This window comes from Corvus cornix, chromosome 6 (genome assembly GCF_000738735.6).
Source record: "Corvus cornix cornix isolate S_Up_H32 chromosome 6, ASM73873v5, whole genome shotgun sequence".
Lineage (NCBI taxonomy): Eukaryota > Metazoa > Chordata > Aves > Passeriformes > Corvidae > Corvus > Corvus cornix.
The window spans coordinates 18,174,931-18,191,767 of record NC_046336.1 but is presented as its reverse complement, the minus strand read 5'-3'; the positions used below and the strand labels follow the sequence as shown (position 1 = coordinate 18,191,767).

General features: G+C 38.0%; 1 protein-coding gene across 6 annotated transcripts in view; it reads left to right on the top strand.

Moving 5' to 3' along the window:
* The window catches only part of MAPK8 (mitogen-activated protein kinase 8), a 178,433-nt gene that overhangs the window by 145,097 nt on the left and 16,499 nt on the right, over window positions 1–16,837 (top strand). For 4 of the 6 annotated variants that reach the window (XM_010411075.4, XM_039553658.1, XM_039553660.1 and 1 more), the window contains exons 2-3: window positions 12,966–13,132; window positions 15,769–15,898. In XM_010411075.4, coding sequence (XP_010409377.1) covers window positions 13,011–13,132; window positions 15,769–15,898 — 252 coding nt within the window. In that variant the 5' untranslated portion in view covers window positions 12,966–13,010. Of the gene's footprint in view, window positions 1–8,919; window positions 8,942–12,965; window positions 13,133–15,768; window positions 15,899–16,837 lie in introns of those variants that run through there. The other 2 variants (XM_019292309.2, XM_019292320.2) reach the window with 2 other exon arrangements.

The following is a 16,837-nucleotide window of genomic DNA, read 5'->3' as shown; positions in this document are numbered from 1 at the left end:
GACCTTTGTGGAATGGTTGGAATTAGTGGTCCCTTAGGTAGTCAGCTGAAACAGTGTTGTGGCCAGATTAGTAATTTATTCTTTTCTTGTGCATTTCAGGTTAGTTTATGGTTAAGCTTTTTCAAGTACCTGAGTAAGTTGAATGGGCCCTGACACATGATTCTGCCAAAAGGAAGGTACATAGAGCAGTCTGGAATGGCATTCCCTAGAATGCAAGTAGTTCCAGTCATCATTTAGGGATGATTATGATTAAACCTGTTTTCTGGATCCAGCAGCAGGCATTCAGATTGCACTTCTGACAGTTAAATTGGGTGCTTAAAATAGAACAGCTTGTTGAACTCTTGCTTTGCTGAATTTCCACTGATTTGAGATTTTAAGAGCATTATTAAAAAACCCCAAACAAATTAAGTTGACAAATAGTGCCCTGCAAAAAACCTGAATATCTTAAGCTTTTTAAAAAATGTGTACCTTGATTTTCTCCCTATTTACCATTCTTTTCTATAAACTTTTATTTGAAAAAGGATTAAGGAATTGGAAGATCCTTGTCTTATCCTATTATTTCTGAAAAGGAGAGTTTTGCTAAGAATAGTCTTCTAATCTGTTGTCATAACAGCTTCTTTGCCAACGTAGAGAGTTACACAAGTTTTCTTTTGTTGAAGCCATTGTAGTTTATGATTTCTGTGGCAAAACTGACCTGGAAGACAGTAAATGTTACTACTTATATTGTGATAGTAGGATTCATCATGGAACTATCTGTAGTGGAGCTTCATATGACATTGCACTGAAGAAGCTGTAGAGATGCTCTCCTATCAAATGTGTAGCACAGCAGGGTTTGCAGAGTGATATTTTTTCTGTAGATATAGCAGTACTCATCCTGATAATGCTTGTTCTAGAAAAATGCTACCTAATAAATTTCTTCATGGTTAATTAAAGTCACAGTTCAGTAGTCCATAAAAAAAGTGAGAGGAAAGGTAGGATGAGAATCTTCATCATTAGAAAAGCCAGTTTACAGGCTGCTTAGTATTGCATGCTGCAGCCTGTCTGCCTCATTTACAGCCTCCTGGCATTGAATCTAAAACCTGTTTTAAAGGGAATGGAAGATACTTTTCTAAAAGAATCTCTGCTGATGTCTAATGACTTGATAAAACAGGAATATTTAAGAACAGAGGAACTCTGCAGTGTATTCCATTACAAATACATTGTGTCACTGTACAGCCTCCTATGTTAAGGTTTGTGTCACATGTAGCCTTATCACAAAATACAGCCCCTGGGAAAACATGTAATACAGAATACCATGTTGCAGCAGAGTAACACTGTAGTAAACTAGATTAGAAGTGATCTGTGACTTGGTGAGAATTAGTTAAGTGCTGTTGGCCACAGGTGAGGGTTTTCCAGAGAGGGTGCACTGGTATTCCAGAGCAGCTGTGTTGTAGGAGTTGACCGTGAGAAACGCTGGCAAGTTGTATGTGCTGCTGTCTTACTTGCTGCTGATTTGGATTACCAGGACTGTGTCCATCACTGAAATCAACTTGAAAGCCTCAGATAAAGTTTTAGGTAAGTCTTCAGCATCATAACTCTTAGTGCACTCTTCAGGAGGTTTAAATGTTTATGTTGATGTCTTTGTCTAGAGATAGCTTCATGTTTAGATTATGTACCTTTAAAGTATTGCAGAAACCTGGAAATCTGGATAGCACCCAGTGTGTAATAATTCCAGCTGATGAAGAAATGTAAGGTTTCATTTCCCTGTCACAAACTGGCAGACTCTCCTGCTTGCTTAGAGGAGAGGGGGATGACTGAAGGAATGTTAGATAAGCAAGCACAAATTTTCACCTTTTCATGGAGCTGATATCATGCATTCACTTATGCATCTTTCTTTCCTTGCCTTCAGGCTACTGGAAGTCTCTATATTTTGACTCCTCATTTTTCTGTTTTCTGAATCTTAATTTTTTTTTACTTCCCATGGGATGAAGTTAGAGCTGCTGGTGGCTGTAGTGTGTGTTTTGCCTAGTTGGCAAGCAGGCCCTAAGCCAAAAGTTTGGATAATTTCTTCTGTGACCAGCTGCTTTAGTCACAGTTGTAAAAGAGAGATAAAACTGGGTAGCTCAAAGTGCCAGAAGTGAATCAGTTACCTGACTGGTTTAGGTAATGCTTGTGTGTGTAAGATAAACAGAAACAGAAAACCATGTGACAAACAGAAAGCCATGTGGCTTTTTTCCTGTGCTTTATGGCAATCTCTTTTATTGTCTCTGTGCCATTAACAAACAATGCCTTAACTCGTGATGCATAACTATTATATGCTTTTTTTTTTTTTTTTTGATAGTAGAAGGGCTGTAATTTATAGACTAATGGCATTATGGGACAATGTCAGCGTAGAGAAATCGAGGTGCAAAAGGAGGAAAGTGGATTAAGTGAAATCCTGTCAATAGGAAGTTTACTGATAAAAAGCAAAAAAATGTCTGTTTTGAAAAGAGAATCACTGTAAAACTTAGGTTGTTTGTGAGTAATTTACTGTGGGTGCATTTGTTACTTGGTTCTTCATTTTCCTGCTAGTGCAAGGTGTGTGATGTGTTTTATCTGATTAAAGAATTCAGTTCTCAGATGAATTGAATTTGATATATTCAGTTCTCAGATGAATTGAATTTGATATTAGACAAAACAAATGTTTTAGTGGTACCAGAAATGATACTGATTGTCTTATTTTAGGTGTTTTGCAAGAGATGTTTCACAATAGGATAATTTGCTTTAGAAATGTGCTTTAATACTGATTTTTATATAGAGGGTACTCAGTAGCTGTGAGTGCAGGTTCAGCATTTTAATTTGGTGCTGCTGACCCTCGTTCAGGAGTCAGGATGAGAAAATACTGGTATGTTGTACTTGGTTTGCATAAATGCTTGCTTTGAGCTTCTGAGGGAAATGTGATGCGGACGTGCTGACTCTGCCTGTGCTCCATGGGGAGCAGTGTGTGAAATTGCTGTTGGAGCTTTGTGGGTTCTGTCCATCCCAGCTGCCCCAGCAGTCCTAGGAAATGGCTCACCTGGAGCAGTGTCTAACAACAGGAATTGTTTCTTGTGACTTTCTGCATGTTTGCATGTGATCTTACACTACCTCTCTATAGATGCTATCGGTATTCTGCTAGTTACAGTCTTAATTTTATTGCTGCCTGTCGCAGGTCTTTCCTTACAGTTAAACAGCCTCTGGATCATTAGTTACTTCTGACTCTATATCAGACTGTTTGTGGAGGTACTTGAGACATGGAAGTGGAAAAGCTCAAGTTCTTGTTGCCTAATACAAAAATCCCTGTCTCCAGGTTTCCCTAATTTCAGGTTCAGCTGTTTATATTTTGGCACTGGTGACTGCACCTGTGAGTGATGGCTATTTCAGGCTGCCTCGTATTTGAATGTAATTTGATGCAGGAATTCCAGCACTGGTGCAAAAAACATGATGTCTAAAATTAGCTATTTGAGCTCATTCCTGATTTTGTTATTAACCTTTTATTGTGAGTTTTGAAACCATTTGGGGTGAGGTTCCCAAAATAGTGCACTCTTTAGTGGAAACATCTACTTTTGGTTAGATGCTATGGTATCAGTCAGATGAATCTGACAAGGGAAGTGCTAGAGAAAATGCCAGGTTCAAGTTGCTGTCTGTATGACTAACTCTGTGAATATAATCCCTGGGGCATCCCTGCTTCAGTGACATCGCAGAACATGTCTGTCCTCAGTGTCAGTGCAATTGGCTTTTTCAAGAGAGGATGAGTAACAGCATGAAAAGGGAAAACTCAAGGGGCTGCATTAGCCAGCAGCTGCTGCTGGAAGCTCTGCTTGGGAAATAGGTATGTTCCTTTTTCCTGGAGAGATCCTTGCCTGGCTGCCAGTAGTAACTCCCCTCTCCTGTCCCTCCCTTCAAAGCAAACAAGGAAGCTCCCGGTGTTAGTGGTGGTTGGAGATCAGGCTCTTTACCTGTGCTCTACCCAGGTGCTGTAGCTGCTGGCATGGCCCTTCCATGGGTATCACCCACTGACTGAAGTAACTGAAAGAAGCAGCAGGTCCATTTGATTAAGATGAAAAAACTGCATTTGCTATCCTTTTTTTGCATATATGTTTATTTTCTTTTAATGACTCCTAGTCTGTCCCTAAGCTGGAAGCTGGCTTTCAGTATGCATGAAATTTTATGGACACATTCTGCCCCCTTCCATTGTAGTTTATAAAGTACATAAATATTAGGGTGGGGAAGATCTAAAATGTAGGAAGCTCGTTAAATGTAATTTAGATAAAAAAGAAAAGTTGCTGGTTGTTTTTTTATGAAGAATGTTTCTCCTTTCCTGCCCCTCAAATTCTACTACAACAGTATAAAAAGTAAAAGTTCACCTGTTTTTGCAAGAGGAAAAAATAGAGGGCTGGGCATGGAGTCTGTTGAAGAATTTTTGAGAAATTGAGTAGCATTTATCAGTCAGTAGCTCTGGTGTTTCCCTAGAACATCCTCAGTTCAGCCTCAGGGCATTTGGATTCTGACCTCCTGCATCATCCTCATTGTGTGTTTTATAGATGAGGTTAAAACCCACCCAAATGTTCTGCTACTAATTTAGGCTCTACTTTGTTGTTGCTTTTGTCTTCGTGTTATCCTTGGTAAATTTTAAATATTTATTTCTGCTTTGATTCAGGTTGTGAAAAAACTCTGCAGTCACTACTAATCAGGGTGAAAACTCTTAAGTACCTTGTGACTCTTGAGGCCCTTTATGTTTTTATATACTTATATTGGGAGCTAAGCATTGCAAGAAAGCTCCCTCTATGTAAGGTAATAGGATTATTTGTCTGTTCCAAACAGAACTGGTATTTGGGGAAAGGCATCAGTTGTGAAGATTAAAATCAGATTATCAAACTCTGTGAACCTGTGCTGTTTAAGTGGTAGGCACCTTCTTTTTATTGATGGGCCTCCAGGTGACTTTTGTAGTGCATAATTAAGTTCAGTCCATTGCACTTGCCTTCTAACAGATGATCTTCATGGAAACTGTAATAAGATGAATACTGGCCTGAAGACTTCTGGAGTGGAGAAGGGGGTGGTTTATTTCCCTGTATGTCCTCCCCTTCTAGTAGACTCCTCAAATTACAGTAACTATCTTAATAAGGTGAGATGGCAGATGTATATGAAGAAAACTATATCTGGTTTCCTAGATGACTAGAAGAAGTCATCATGTGATCCAGCTGGAGCATGCTGTTAGTCACTATATGAACCTGTAAACTGCAAGATTGAATTGTGGCAAAGGTTACATTAGTATTAATGGATTTTGTTCATTGTTTTTTAATGTAGGACTCTATATAGTTGTTCCCTGTAAACTGTACTGAGAACAGAGTTAGTTTAACACAGAGGGCTCTAAATCTTTCCAGGTGACTTATTAATCTGGCAGCAATGTTTGCTGAACTAGTGAAGTTAATTCCTTGATTCAAACAGCCCATATTACATTTTCTTAAGTTTCATTGTTATTGTGTACTCAGAAGTATTTTGCTTTTTAGCCAAATATATTTTTCTATACCAAACCTATAATCTTTTCTGCAAGTATCATCTTCAGTGGAGAAAGCCATCTGTTTGTTGTTAAGTACTCAACAGGTTCTGGGAAATCAAGTACTTGGCTTTGAATTTTCCATATAAAAATGGCTATAACAAAAATGCAACAGTCCTAAAGTTTAAAAAAATTAAATGTGCCTTAAATTTCTTGTCTTCGGGCAAACTGAAGTGACTTACCCTTTTCTGTTGAACTTGAAAGCAGTAGGCAACTCATAACACAGAAATCTAAATGTGCCCTTTTGTTCATGCAGGTTTCCCCTGCCTCAGTACTTCTTTTCTTGGTGAACACTGAGATCTAGTGTCCGCCTTTGCTTTACTGAATCTGTAATTAGTGAAGTTTGACTTCTTGGTGGACAAAAGATGCATTTAAATGTACTGTTATTTTAAGAAACGTACCTGCACTGTGCTTCATACCAGAGCTGTGTGAGAATCGCTCCAGTGTATTTGTGGTTTTGTTTCATAGTTGCAAGCAGAAAATAGTTCCTGAGATCAGAGCTGTAGACTTTCAATTTGTGCTCTGCTGCTCGTCCTGTGAGTGGTGTGAGCAAGGCAGAGTTCTGCTGTAATGTGGGTGTGCATTAGCTGAGGGGAGACGCACTGCCATGGCCATTGTGCATCAGCTGGAGGCCTCGTTAAACACTTGTCAGCATTAGGAGGAGTTCAGGCAACTGTGTGGAAGTTGTTCAGCTTATGCTTTCACAGATCAGATGGTTTTAATTTGAAAGCCATGCAAATCCTAGAGTCAACAGTGAGAATATTTTATTTTAGAATAAGCTTCAGGTTTTTCAGACATCTTTGGCATTTGTAATGGTTTAATAATACCTTGCTGCAGTTTTCACCCAGCTAATGTTAACTCCTTTTTCCAAATGCTTTATTTGCGTTAACATTTAACAGAGCTGGAAGTATTGCAAAATACAACATTCAGTTTCAAGGCCAGCATGAACAAACAAAACATTAAAACCATAATTACTTTTGAGACTAACTGAATGAGCAATGAAGTTACCTTTAGAAACAATTCTTTTGTTTTCTAAATTTGAGCCTTTGAAGCATATGTGAAAACTAGGTTGTGTTTGCACTATTCATTTAGCAGATGTCCAGAAACCTTTAAACATGACAGCTGAAAATTTGACAAGGCATTCAAAAACACGATGCATACAAATCAGCTGTGTGTGAACTGTATTTTCACAAAGAAATTAAATACATTAATGCAAGAGCTTTAGATATACTGTCCGTTTGTTTTGCATTCAGTAGTAGACTACCATGTACTTGAAGAACTGTTGGATTTTTCTAGGTCAACCACAGATTCCTACAGAATATTCATTTTCATAGTGTTAGATGCCTTCTAAATGGAGTTATTGAATCATTATTGATATGTAGTTTATATTGTTATTTTCTGTTGATTATATTACTATTTAATACATTAATATATGTAATTGTTTTATTTTAAAATTGCTTCCTTCCATTTCTGCATCTCTTTGACTGTCATGGTCTTCATTTTTCATCAGGCCTACTTCTGAGCAGCTCCTGTAGTAATCTTTCACTATGGAACAGTTCTGCCAGCACATGTAGACAGACTGTGGGTAGTTGGTATTTGTGTTGTACCTCAGACATGTCTTGTCCCAAAGACTGTTTGCTGGCTTAGCATCCAGAGTTTCTTCCAAGACTTAGCCCACTTGATGCTTGCTTGTTAGGAGAGGATTGCTTTAGAAATCATGAACATGAAAACCAAGTCTGATTTCATTCAAAACTTGTAGTTAATGATGGTTGTTCCCACCTTTGGTTTTTCTCATTTCTTATGTTTTACTGCTTTTCAAGATACTGGGGTATGAAAATATCTTCTCAGCTGTGCTTCTTTACCACAGTAGAAATAACCTGAGTATGTATAATTTCTTATATAAAAGGATACTTCAAGTAAGGGATTCTGCATTATAGCATGGGACGAATCCTGGATTTTCATGTCGTCTAATGAAGGTATAAGCCAGCACTTAAGAGCAGTCGTAGAGACTGAGCTGTACAGAGCAAATGCTTTTCCACCCTTTAAGTTGGCCTTAAGTTCTGGCCTATTCTATTTCCATGTCCCTAGTGGGAAAATTATCTCTGGGGTTCCATTTCTTTGTCTGAACAGAAGAGACACCTCAAATATATGACTTTTTTCAGTTTTTAATGCAACCTTTGAAGTTTTCCTGTTCATTGTCACTATCTCTAGTGATGGGAAAGTGCAGAAGAGGTTGTAAATAAAATACTTTGTGCTCTTATTTAAAAGTGAGAGAAGCTTTCTTTCACAAGACCTGTTCCATTTCTGTTCCTCTGTATGCCTGGAATGCATGCATTCAGGTCACTGCCTAAGCAAAGTAACCTTGTGCATAATTATGTGTTGTTTTTAAGTAATTTCTAATTTCAAAAGCACTGTCTTGGTCTCTGATGTGAAGGCTAGCAGATGTCATAGGCAAGAAATAGTTATTTCATGGTGTTGCTGTGCAGAAGGTAAATACGCAGATGTCTTGGGGAAAGCACGTGTTTGCAATTAATTTCTAATTGTGGATACATAAGCTTGCTGTGCTTAACTCAGGGGCCCATGAGCTGGGCATGTTTTTAATTGGCTGTTGTTTCAGCTACACTTCTTGGAGTCCTAGTGCAGATGAGCCTGGACTGATTTTTAGAAGCACAATTTGAGGTTGCCCAAGTTCAGCCAGAATGATACAATGAGGACAGGCCTGATAAGGCTCTGTCCCATGAGCTCTGCACAGCCGAGAACCTCGATGGAGCCACGCTGGTGCCAGCTCTGGTCCAAACACATTATGTTCATTGCACTTTGCAGTGTGCTCTTCAGAGTTAAAGCTCTGTTACTCTGGAGGCTGCTTTACTGCACTGACCAGTGGTGTTGTATGTGTAAAAAGCATTAAATGAAACAAGGTCTGGAATGAGTATCAAGCCATCTCTCTCTGCCTTCTAAAGAAATCAGTTTATGAAGTCTGCAAAGACAAGTCTACCAGATACATTCCTATTGTTTATATAATTTTGCACTGCAAGTTTTTGTGTTTTGTTGGATTTCTTTTTTTAATCTGGCCATTTCTAAAGTTTTTAATGCACCTGCAGTAGGGCTTTTAAACTGAAAGCTGTATGAGCAAAGAATTAGCTCCTCCCTTTCCCACCATTCATTTCTATCCCAAACCCATCTGTTTCTCCAATATATTTAGGCTGTACTGGAAAAACATGTTAACATGTACTGTCTGTACAGTCCTGTCCTGTATCTTGATTAGTAAATTGAATGTTGTCTGTATTAGGGACAAAATTTAGTATTGAAATACAGCATTATGCTGTCTTACAGATATCTTGAAGTCAGCAAGTTTATGAAGAACAGTCTTGTTGAGACATGCTAAAGGTACATGCCTTTCTTTAAGCAGAAGCAAATGGCAAATGTTTGCATATTTGGGTATGAACAATGCTATACATGGTTTCTTTACTGTTTTAAATATGCTTGTTTTAAAGTTGGATGAAGACTTTTGGTCAAACTTCATTCTAAGTATTATTCACTTGTGGAGGAGGAGGTCTTAGTGGAACAATTTATAAATGTCCGTGCTTTTTAGCCATGATACTTTCATAGATAAATGCTACATACATTTTCATGGAGTTACATGTTCAGTCCATCCATGTTTGTTTTTACAGCTGTATCAATCAGGCTGCACAGAACTGATGAGTGGAAGCTGTTGGCCACCTGAAGTCTCCTGAAGAACTGTTGAATTGTAGTTGCTGTTAGTGAATTCAGAATAAAACTTACACACAGCCTTGCAGATCCACTAGGGGATTTCACTCTGGATATAGTGTTATGTTCAGTTCCTACATTTTTGTTGTGCTTCCTTGGGTAAATAGTGCTTCTGGCAATATGAAGAGTTAGTAACCACACAGGAATATATTAGAATTCAGTTTTGAAATGTCCTTATCTTGACTGACTGCAGGCTGCCAGTAAAAGGTTGCCATGTAGTGAAATTTGCTTAGGCACAGTATTTTCAAGGAAAGGCACAATGGTTGATGTGTGAGATGAAATTGAAGCTTTCTGTGGGATTCTTCCCCTGCTGATAGTTGACAGCATTCCAGCAAGTTGACAGTTAATGGGACAAATGTATTATTAGTTTCCTCTTTAATAATAGAAATCTCGAGTCTGCATCCTCCCTCTCTTTGCATATGTGCTTCTGCAAAATTGCTGAAAAAATGGAACAAAATGTCAGATTTCAGACAGGCGAGTTTATCTGATATAGCTTAATCATGTTTTAATGAAGGACATGGCACACATACATTGTGTAAGAATCTTAGAAGCCTGACAGTTTCTGAATTTAGGCTTGCTTTAATATTTAAAGATAGGATTTTTGGTGTTGTGGATCTTTGAAGCTAGACTTCATAAGACTAGTCACCAGTAAATTAACAGATAGAAAAAATAAGTATTTGGCCTTTTTCTGTGAGCTGTGTTCACAGAGCTGGGCAGGACCAGGCATTTCTGAGGATGCTTTCGTTGAGATGAAGAAACGGGGAGCACAACTGGTTCTGAGCTGAGTGGGATGGAAGTTAGCTTGGTTATAAAATGAGAGGCTGACACTCTCCGTGGTTGATGGACAAAACTGTGTAGAAGTTATGAGACACTGAGGCAAGGGGTGTGGAAGAGGTGGATGTCAGGGCTGGTTCAGTCTGAGGAAGCTGTAATAGCCAGATGAAATTCCAAAGGGTTGGAGGCAGGGATAAGGCATATATGGTTTCTGAGACCTCTTTGCTGATCTGAGTGCATTACATCCAAGTGGCTTTTTTATATCCCATACTCACCACACAAAATGTGCAAGAAATGGCTTTTCTGAGAATTGGCTCCATGTTTTCTGAAGCGCTGAGTAAATCTGTTTTATGCTGGGAGACCACGCATTTAAAATGGAGAGAGAGACTGTACCTCTTGCTGTCACAGTGCAGACTGATAATTTTTGATGAATGCCATGTAGGGCTGCAGAATAAAGAATGATAATTTAACAAGTGGAGATACTCCTCCTTCCTCACTTTGGGATACCTCTCGCTCCTTCCTCATATTATTAGTAAAAATAAAACAATGATTTCTTTTATTTACATATTGCTGTATACTAAAATACTATTATGAATTATAAAATGGTTAGTAAATACAAGTTTTCCTGGACGTACTGGCAAGCATATTTTAAAGTTTTGAACATGTAGCAAATTATGAAGCTTCAAGGCAATAAAACTTGCTTGGTTATAATACTATGTATGGTATATGTGTAAAATCTGTTAATACAAAGGAATTATTTTCTCAGAGAACAGTGTCTCTCAAGATCCTTTTCTTAAACTATACTTGCTTTGTTTCACTCTTTGATTCTATGAAGTTTACCAAAATGGAAGAAAACGCAATTAAACACTTGGATTTGGCTATTCAAAATACTGACTTTTAACGGAAAGGTGCCAACATTCACCTGGAAACCTTGGAGGGAGGGCAGCAGTGCTTCCTGCATTTGTTTCTGAGGAGTTATCCATAGTGAAGTATTAAACTTTCATTATCTTGATGCTGATACCAAATAACAGCTCTGTCTACTAAGCTGTGCCAGCTAATCCTGCACTGTTCAGTGTCACTAGATCTTAATACAGTTTTAGCGCATAAACTCAAGATACTGGGTTTTTTCTCAGCTGACAATGAGCAAATGTAAGATTATATGAATTAGTGTCTTTGTTCTTTGTTTTCTGATTTTCAAAAAGGTGTTTGGCTGATTTCATGTCCACAACAAATTTTCTCTATCCTAATTCACAGGAGGTTTTGTCATTATATGTTGTTGGGCACTTTTATTCCAAAACTATGTGCAAGTATATCTGTGAACAGAGTGTTGAGAAAGTGGCAGAGTCCAAAGATGTAGTGGTAAGGTGGATAGGGAAGAAAGAGCTGGAGTTGGTGTCATATATTGCTAAGAAATTAGGCTTTTTGTCTTCCTCCAGTAAGCTGACCTCCCCCTACCAGTACAGTCTGGATACAGATTTTTCCTTGTGTTAAGGAGCAGTTACTATAGTCCAGTTCTGCCTCCACTGTCAGCTGGGGAAGGAAGCCTTTAACAAAATTGACAATGTACTGAGAGAAGCTGCTTTGGTATTTAGTTAACTCTTTATAACAGAGGTTTGGGGGTTTTTTGACAGTATTTTGGAAAAGGGGTCTTTAAATTGACATTTCTTTTGAGATAAATGCCAATTAAGGTAGCACATTTTTAATTAGTTAAATATCAACTAGTTTAAAATGTCTGCTTTAAAGAACTTCAGAGTGTTTTGATTGTACCTGTCTATCTGTGAAATGAATGCAGGTTAGCTAGTAGAAAGTGGAATGCATAGATTCTTAAAAGAGTACTACTTGTACAACCTTTGTAATTATTTGTGGAGGCCATGTTTGCACTGTCTGAGTTTTCAAACCTTGTTTAAAATTTAGCTAATGTATACTGTTGTGGCATATGGAATGCAAGAATCTGTTTGGGACTGATGGATAATATTGGGAAAATGTTCCTTAAGTTAATAACAACAGAAGACAGCATGCTGTCACTCTTGAAGAAACAAAGACAGTCCTTCTAGTCAAATATTTGCACTACTAGGCATCTCTTCTAGCTATACTCAAAACCTATGTAAAGACAAAGTTAAAAGTCCACAGTTAGCATCAAAGAAATTAGAAATATTACTGGAAAAGCCACAATGCAGTTTTATTTTTTCTCCTGTGGACATCTGCATTGAGCTGTTGCATTTCTTTATTTTTAATATGAGAGGACTTAGGTAGGGTATACATCTGTTTTTCTTACTTTTGTTCTCTCTGTGATTATTACTTTTCCTCATGACAGATCTCCGACAAGGCCAGTTTTTCTTCTCTGGCTTAGATTGACTGTATGTGTTTCCATGTCAGTGTCAGGTATTCCTGGTGGTTGTGACCAAGAGTATTTTGATGATTGCAATGTTTGGAAGACTCGTTTGTATATTTATGGATTCATGCAACAATTCAGGTTGAATGGGGCCTCTGCAGAGTGTCTGGCCCAAGCCCTGCTCTCTTGCTGCATGTGTGTTTATGAAGGGATGGTAGGACTCCTGGAGCTCTGTGAATGGTGTGGAGCTTGTGGAGCTTCCTGCGTTTTGATCTTCTGTAATTTCCATCTAAGATTTTTGCTACCATCTGTTCACTTTTGGCTTTCTATTATTTTTAATGTTCTAGAATTTTACCTTAGGAACACTCCTAAAAATACAGCATTTCAAACACATGCTTTCTTATTCCTGCAGACATTAAAAATAACTTACCTGTGCAAATGAGACTTACTTGGGAAGTGTCTTATAAGAAGTTCTGCCTTATGTCAGATTACATATAGTTGTAAAATCTTAGTTTTTCTGACTTTATTTCTTCACAGGCCAGAAGCAAAATTTGGATGAAGTGAACTAACCAAGTTGCCGTCATGAGCAGGAGCAAGCGTGACAACAACTTCTACAGCGTTGAGATTGGAGACTCAACTTTCACCGTGTTGAAACGGTACCAGAATTTGAAACCAATAGGATCAGGAGCACAAGGGATAGTATGGTAAGGTTTCTCTAGAATTTAAATGTACCTTTAGGTTTCCTTAATGTAGTTTTTTGAGGTGTTGTGTCTTACAGAGCAGGAGTGGGGAGAACTACCTTTTGCAGGCAAAACAGCAATGGTAACTGCTGGCCATTTTTCCTCAGCAAGGGCTGTTGCTGTTGGTTTTTGACCTGTGTCCTTTCCAGCTTCAGAACTGATGCCCTTCTGTGCAAATTCAGCCAGCTGTGCTGAGTCCCGTAAATTAGTGGGGGAAAAAGAAACTAGATAAAGAAACTAATCGAATCCTAGGACACACTGCTTGCAGTGAAACAAAAGCCAGAAATACTCTATATAATATTTGCTGCTTGTAAATGTTTGCACTTCTTGAAATGGTTTGTTAGGAGTCTATTTCATTTAATTTCATAATCTGAGTAGTCCTTGATACCAGTGAGTGAGCATTTGGGATGCTGACTGCCATACGTAAATACCTTATGCAGTTCAGAAAAGTATGACTTGACAGTGTCATTCTTTGAATAAGAGCTCTGCTGTGTGGTCTGAAAAGTGTCCAGCTGATTCAAGTTGTTGACAACTGGCTGCCTGTAGGCACTGTTTCCTGTGCAGTGCCATTGCCTCGAAGAGAAATGTTGGTTTAACCTTCCTGGAAGCTTTTTTTGACTGTTTGAGAAGGATGTAGGTATCACAGGACCTTGCAGATTTTTCAGTTTATTGTAACTCTTAAGAAGTTAACCAGGTACATAAAAATACAAAAACGTCAAGCAAGAGAAGGGTAGGGGAAAGCATAATCTCAAATCTGTAACCCCTTTACTACCTTGATCTTGTCTTGATCAGTGTTTAGAGAATATGTGGTATGGGTGTTAATTCACATTTGTGTTTTAGCAGGATTAATAAAACAGTGTAATAAGTGCAAATGGAAACTTGAAGAAAGAACTCTAGAAAGAGTTGTTTTCTGAAATGGTAACTTCTGGCATTAAGATTACTGGTATTAACTAGCAGCAACAAAAGAACTGATCTTAGTTTTGTTTGCATGTGTGTTAATATACTGAGGATGTAGACAGTTGCTTGGCTAGTTTGTTTAGTTGCTATCGAAATGCCAATAAAAGCTTTAGATGTTACTACTATCCTTCTGATGGCCAGTCATATGTTCTTAATGCCTGTTTTCCAAATTTATTGCCCTTCCTAGAGCTGACATCTGAAAACTGACTGTGTAATACTCTAGTGCCATTCTGTAATTGCTGCTAGTGGTAATTGAAGCCTTTTTAGTTTAATCTCTGTGCTTACCCTGATGAGGACTGTGGTTAAATCTTGCCATGTATCTCCATACAGTGCAATTCTTGTGATTTGGGTTGGGGTTTTTGTTGTCAGTGGTGATGGCTTGTATTTGTTTGGGGGTTTTTTTGTTTGGTGTTTTGTTTTGGGTTTTTTTGTGGGTGGGTTTTTTTTTTGCTTGTTTTTTTTTTTTGGTTTTTGGTCTGTTTTTGTAACTGATGCAGCTTGATTTGGGAATATTAAGTAGATGGCCTAATACTGAAACAGGCTCTCAGCTGCTGTTATGTACAGGGAATGCAGAAGTTTAAATACTAAAACAGGAGTCCCATGTTGGCAAGTCTTTCCTAAAATAATCTTTATCTTTGGGGCAGGTGGGGGAATTCCAGATATAATGGAAAATCTACATCAGAGAAAGTTACCATATATGTTGTTCCCATTCTTTTTCTTCAGTAGTGTCTAGAGGTTTTGTTGATGATAAATTACAAATCATTCAAGCCTACATAGTACATAGACAATCCACTTTTTAAAGTAGTTAGTTGGATTTAATAGATGCTACTGTTTACTAGTAGATATCCTTCATTAGATTTCAGTACCATTCTTGAGAAGAGACAAGAAAATAATATTGTCCCTGCTAAGACATTTTTAGTAACTGCTAAATATTTCCTGAATCTGCATGGCAGTCAGCTGTTGTATTAGCTCTTACAGGAAAAACAAGCCATGCCTTCCTGTCACGGAAATGTGATATGTAAGGGAGTTGTCTCCAATAACAGTCTTCATCAGTTAAACAGCCTGTCCCTGAATCATATGACAATCTTGGCATTAGTCTGCAAACAAAATGTTATTTTTTTTTCACCAAGTTAAAGCCAGTGACATCTAGAGGTTAAAGATTTCTTAACACTTTTTGTCTCGACTTTGATGCTGTCATTGTTATCAGGATATTAAGCAACTACATAAGTGAAAGCATGGGACCTTTTTATAACCTACTTTTCCTGCCTTCTCCCTTCCTTTTAGTGTGAAGATTTTATGTAAAATTGATGTGCTTTTTATGTTTGAAGTGTTTTGGATCTTTTTTAGATGGTCTGTTCTTGAGTGCCAATGAGTGGCAAGAACTCAGTATCTTTGGAAGCAGAAATACTGCATTATATTGTAGAGGTTGTCATGCGTTAGTACTCTAAAACTGGGAAATAGCTTTAAATTTTGAATCACTCAGCATACAAGAGCACTTTGTTATATCACATTCCTAAAGCTGGATAACACTGGAAATCTGGGGTTTCTGCAGACATGATACAAATTATCTGAAAAAGTTTGCAACTGCCACAGCTTAAAGGACCTTGACACTAGAGATGTAATACTGTTATTTTTAATTACAGCGCAGCTTACGATGCCATCCTTGAGCGGAATGTTGCAATCAAGAAGTTAAGCCGACCGTTTCAGAACCAAACCCACGCTAAAAGAGCCTACAGAGAGCTTGTTCTTATGAAGTGCGTTAATCACAAAAATGTGAGTGCAGTGTCCTGCTTCAGATGTTAAAGAATTAACTGGCAGGCTGTCCTTTGTAAAAGTCTGGAAAGTGACTTCAGAGATTTTCATTGCATGGTTGTATCTCCATGATAAGTACAGAAGGGTCTTGCATAATAGCTATTAATGACTAGTTTTAATACCTGCCCAATCTTTAAATACCCCCTTCAAACTCAGCAAGGGAGTCAGTGTTATATTGCTAACATTTACAAGCAGCTGTCAAATGGCTGGTAAGTGTGTCCTGCTGATAGACACATAGGAGAAAAAAGGAAAAGGCTATAATACTTTTATAAATACTATATATTTATAAATACTATAATACATAGCACGAATGAGTTTAGAGTCTTGTGTTGCAACAGCAGTAACTCTCTGGTGTTTATGAAGCTGTGCAGTAGACAAGATCACAGAAATGGGGAGAGAGTAAGTGATAAATTTATTGGAGTTGAACTGCAGAAGGCTGGTGTTGGCCATTTTTTTCCTTCAGAGTCAGATGTGTGCAGTATTCCTTACCTTCTCTTTTAATCCCCCATCAGGAAGATAAAATTTGTCCTGGCTGCTAGGGAGAAAGAGTGTCACAGAAAACTTGCTCTCTCTTTTAGCTTTTTGGGAAAATTTTGTAATTTTTCTCAAACACGGACGACGGTTTATATGTGAATTCTCTGAAGGGTGTTCCACCTAATAGCATAATTTGTATCATGATAAACTATTGCAAGCCTGCCTAGTTCTTGATGAGTAGTAGCTTGGTCTCTTTCTGCACGTCACATCCATTCTAATAGAAAATGTCCTAAAGCATCTGTAAGAACCTGTTTTTCTGTTTGGGTGAAGTTGTTTCTTCACCTTTGTCAGTGGTGAAGTGGTATCTTTTAGGGAGTCTTCGTCAGGTTTTAATTTCATTGTTCCTCATATACAATGAAAATCTTA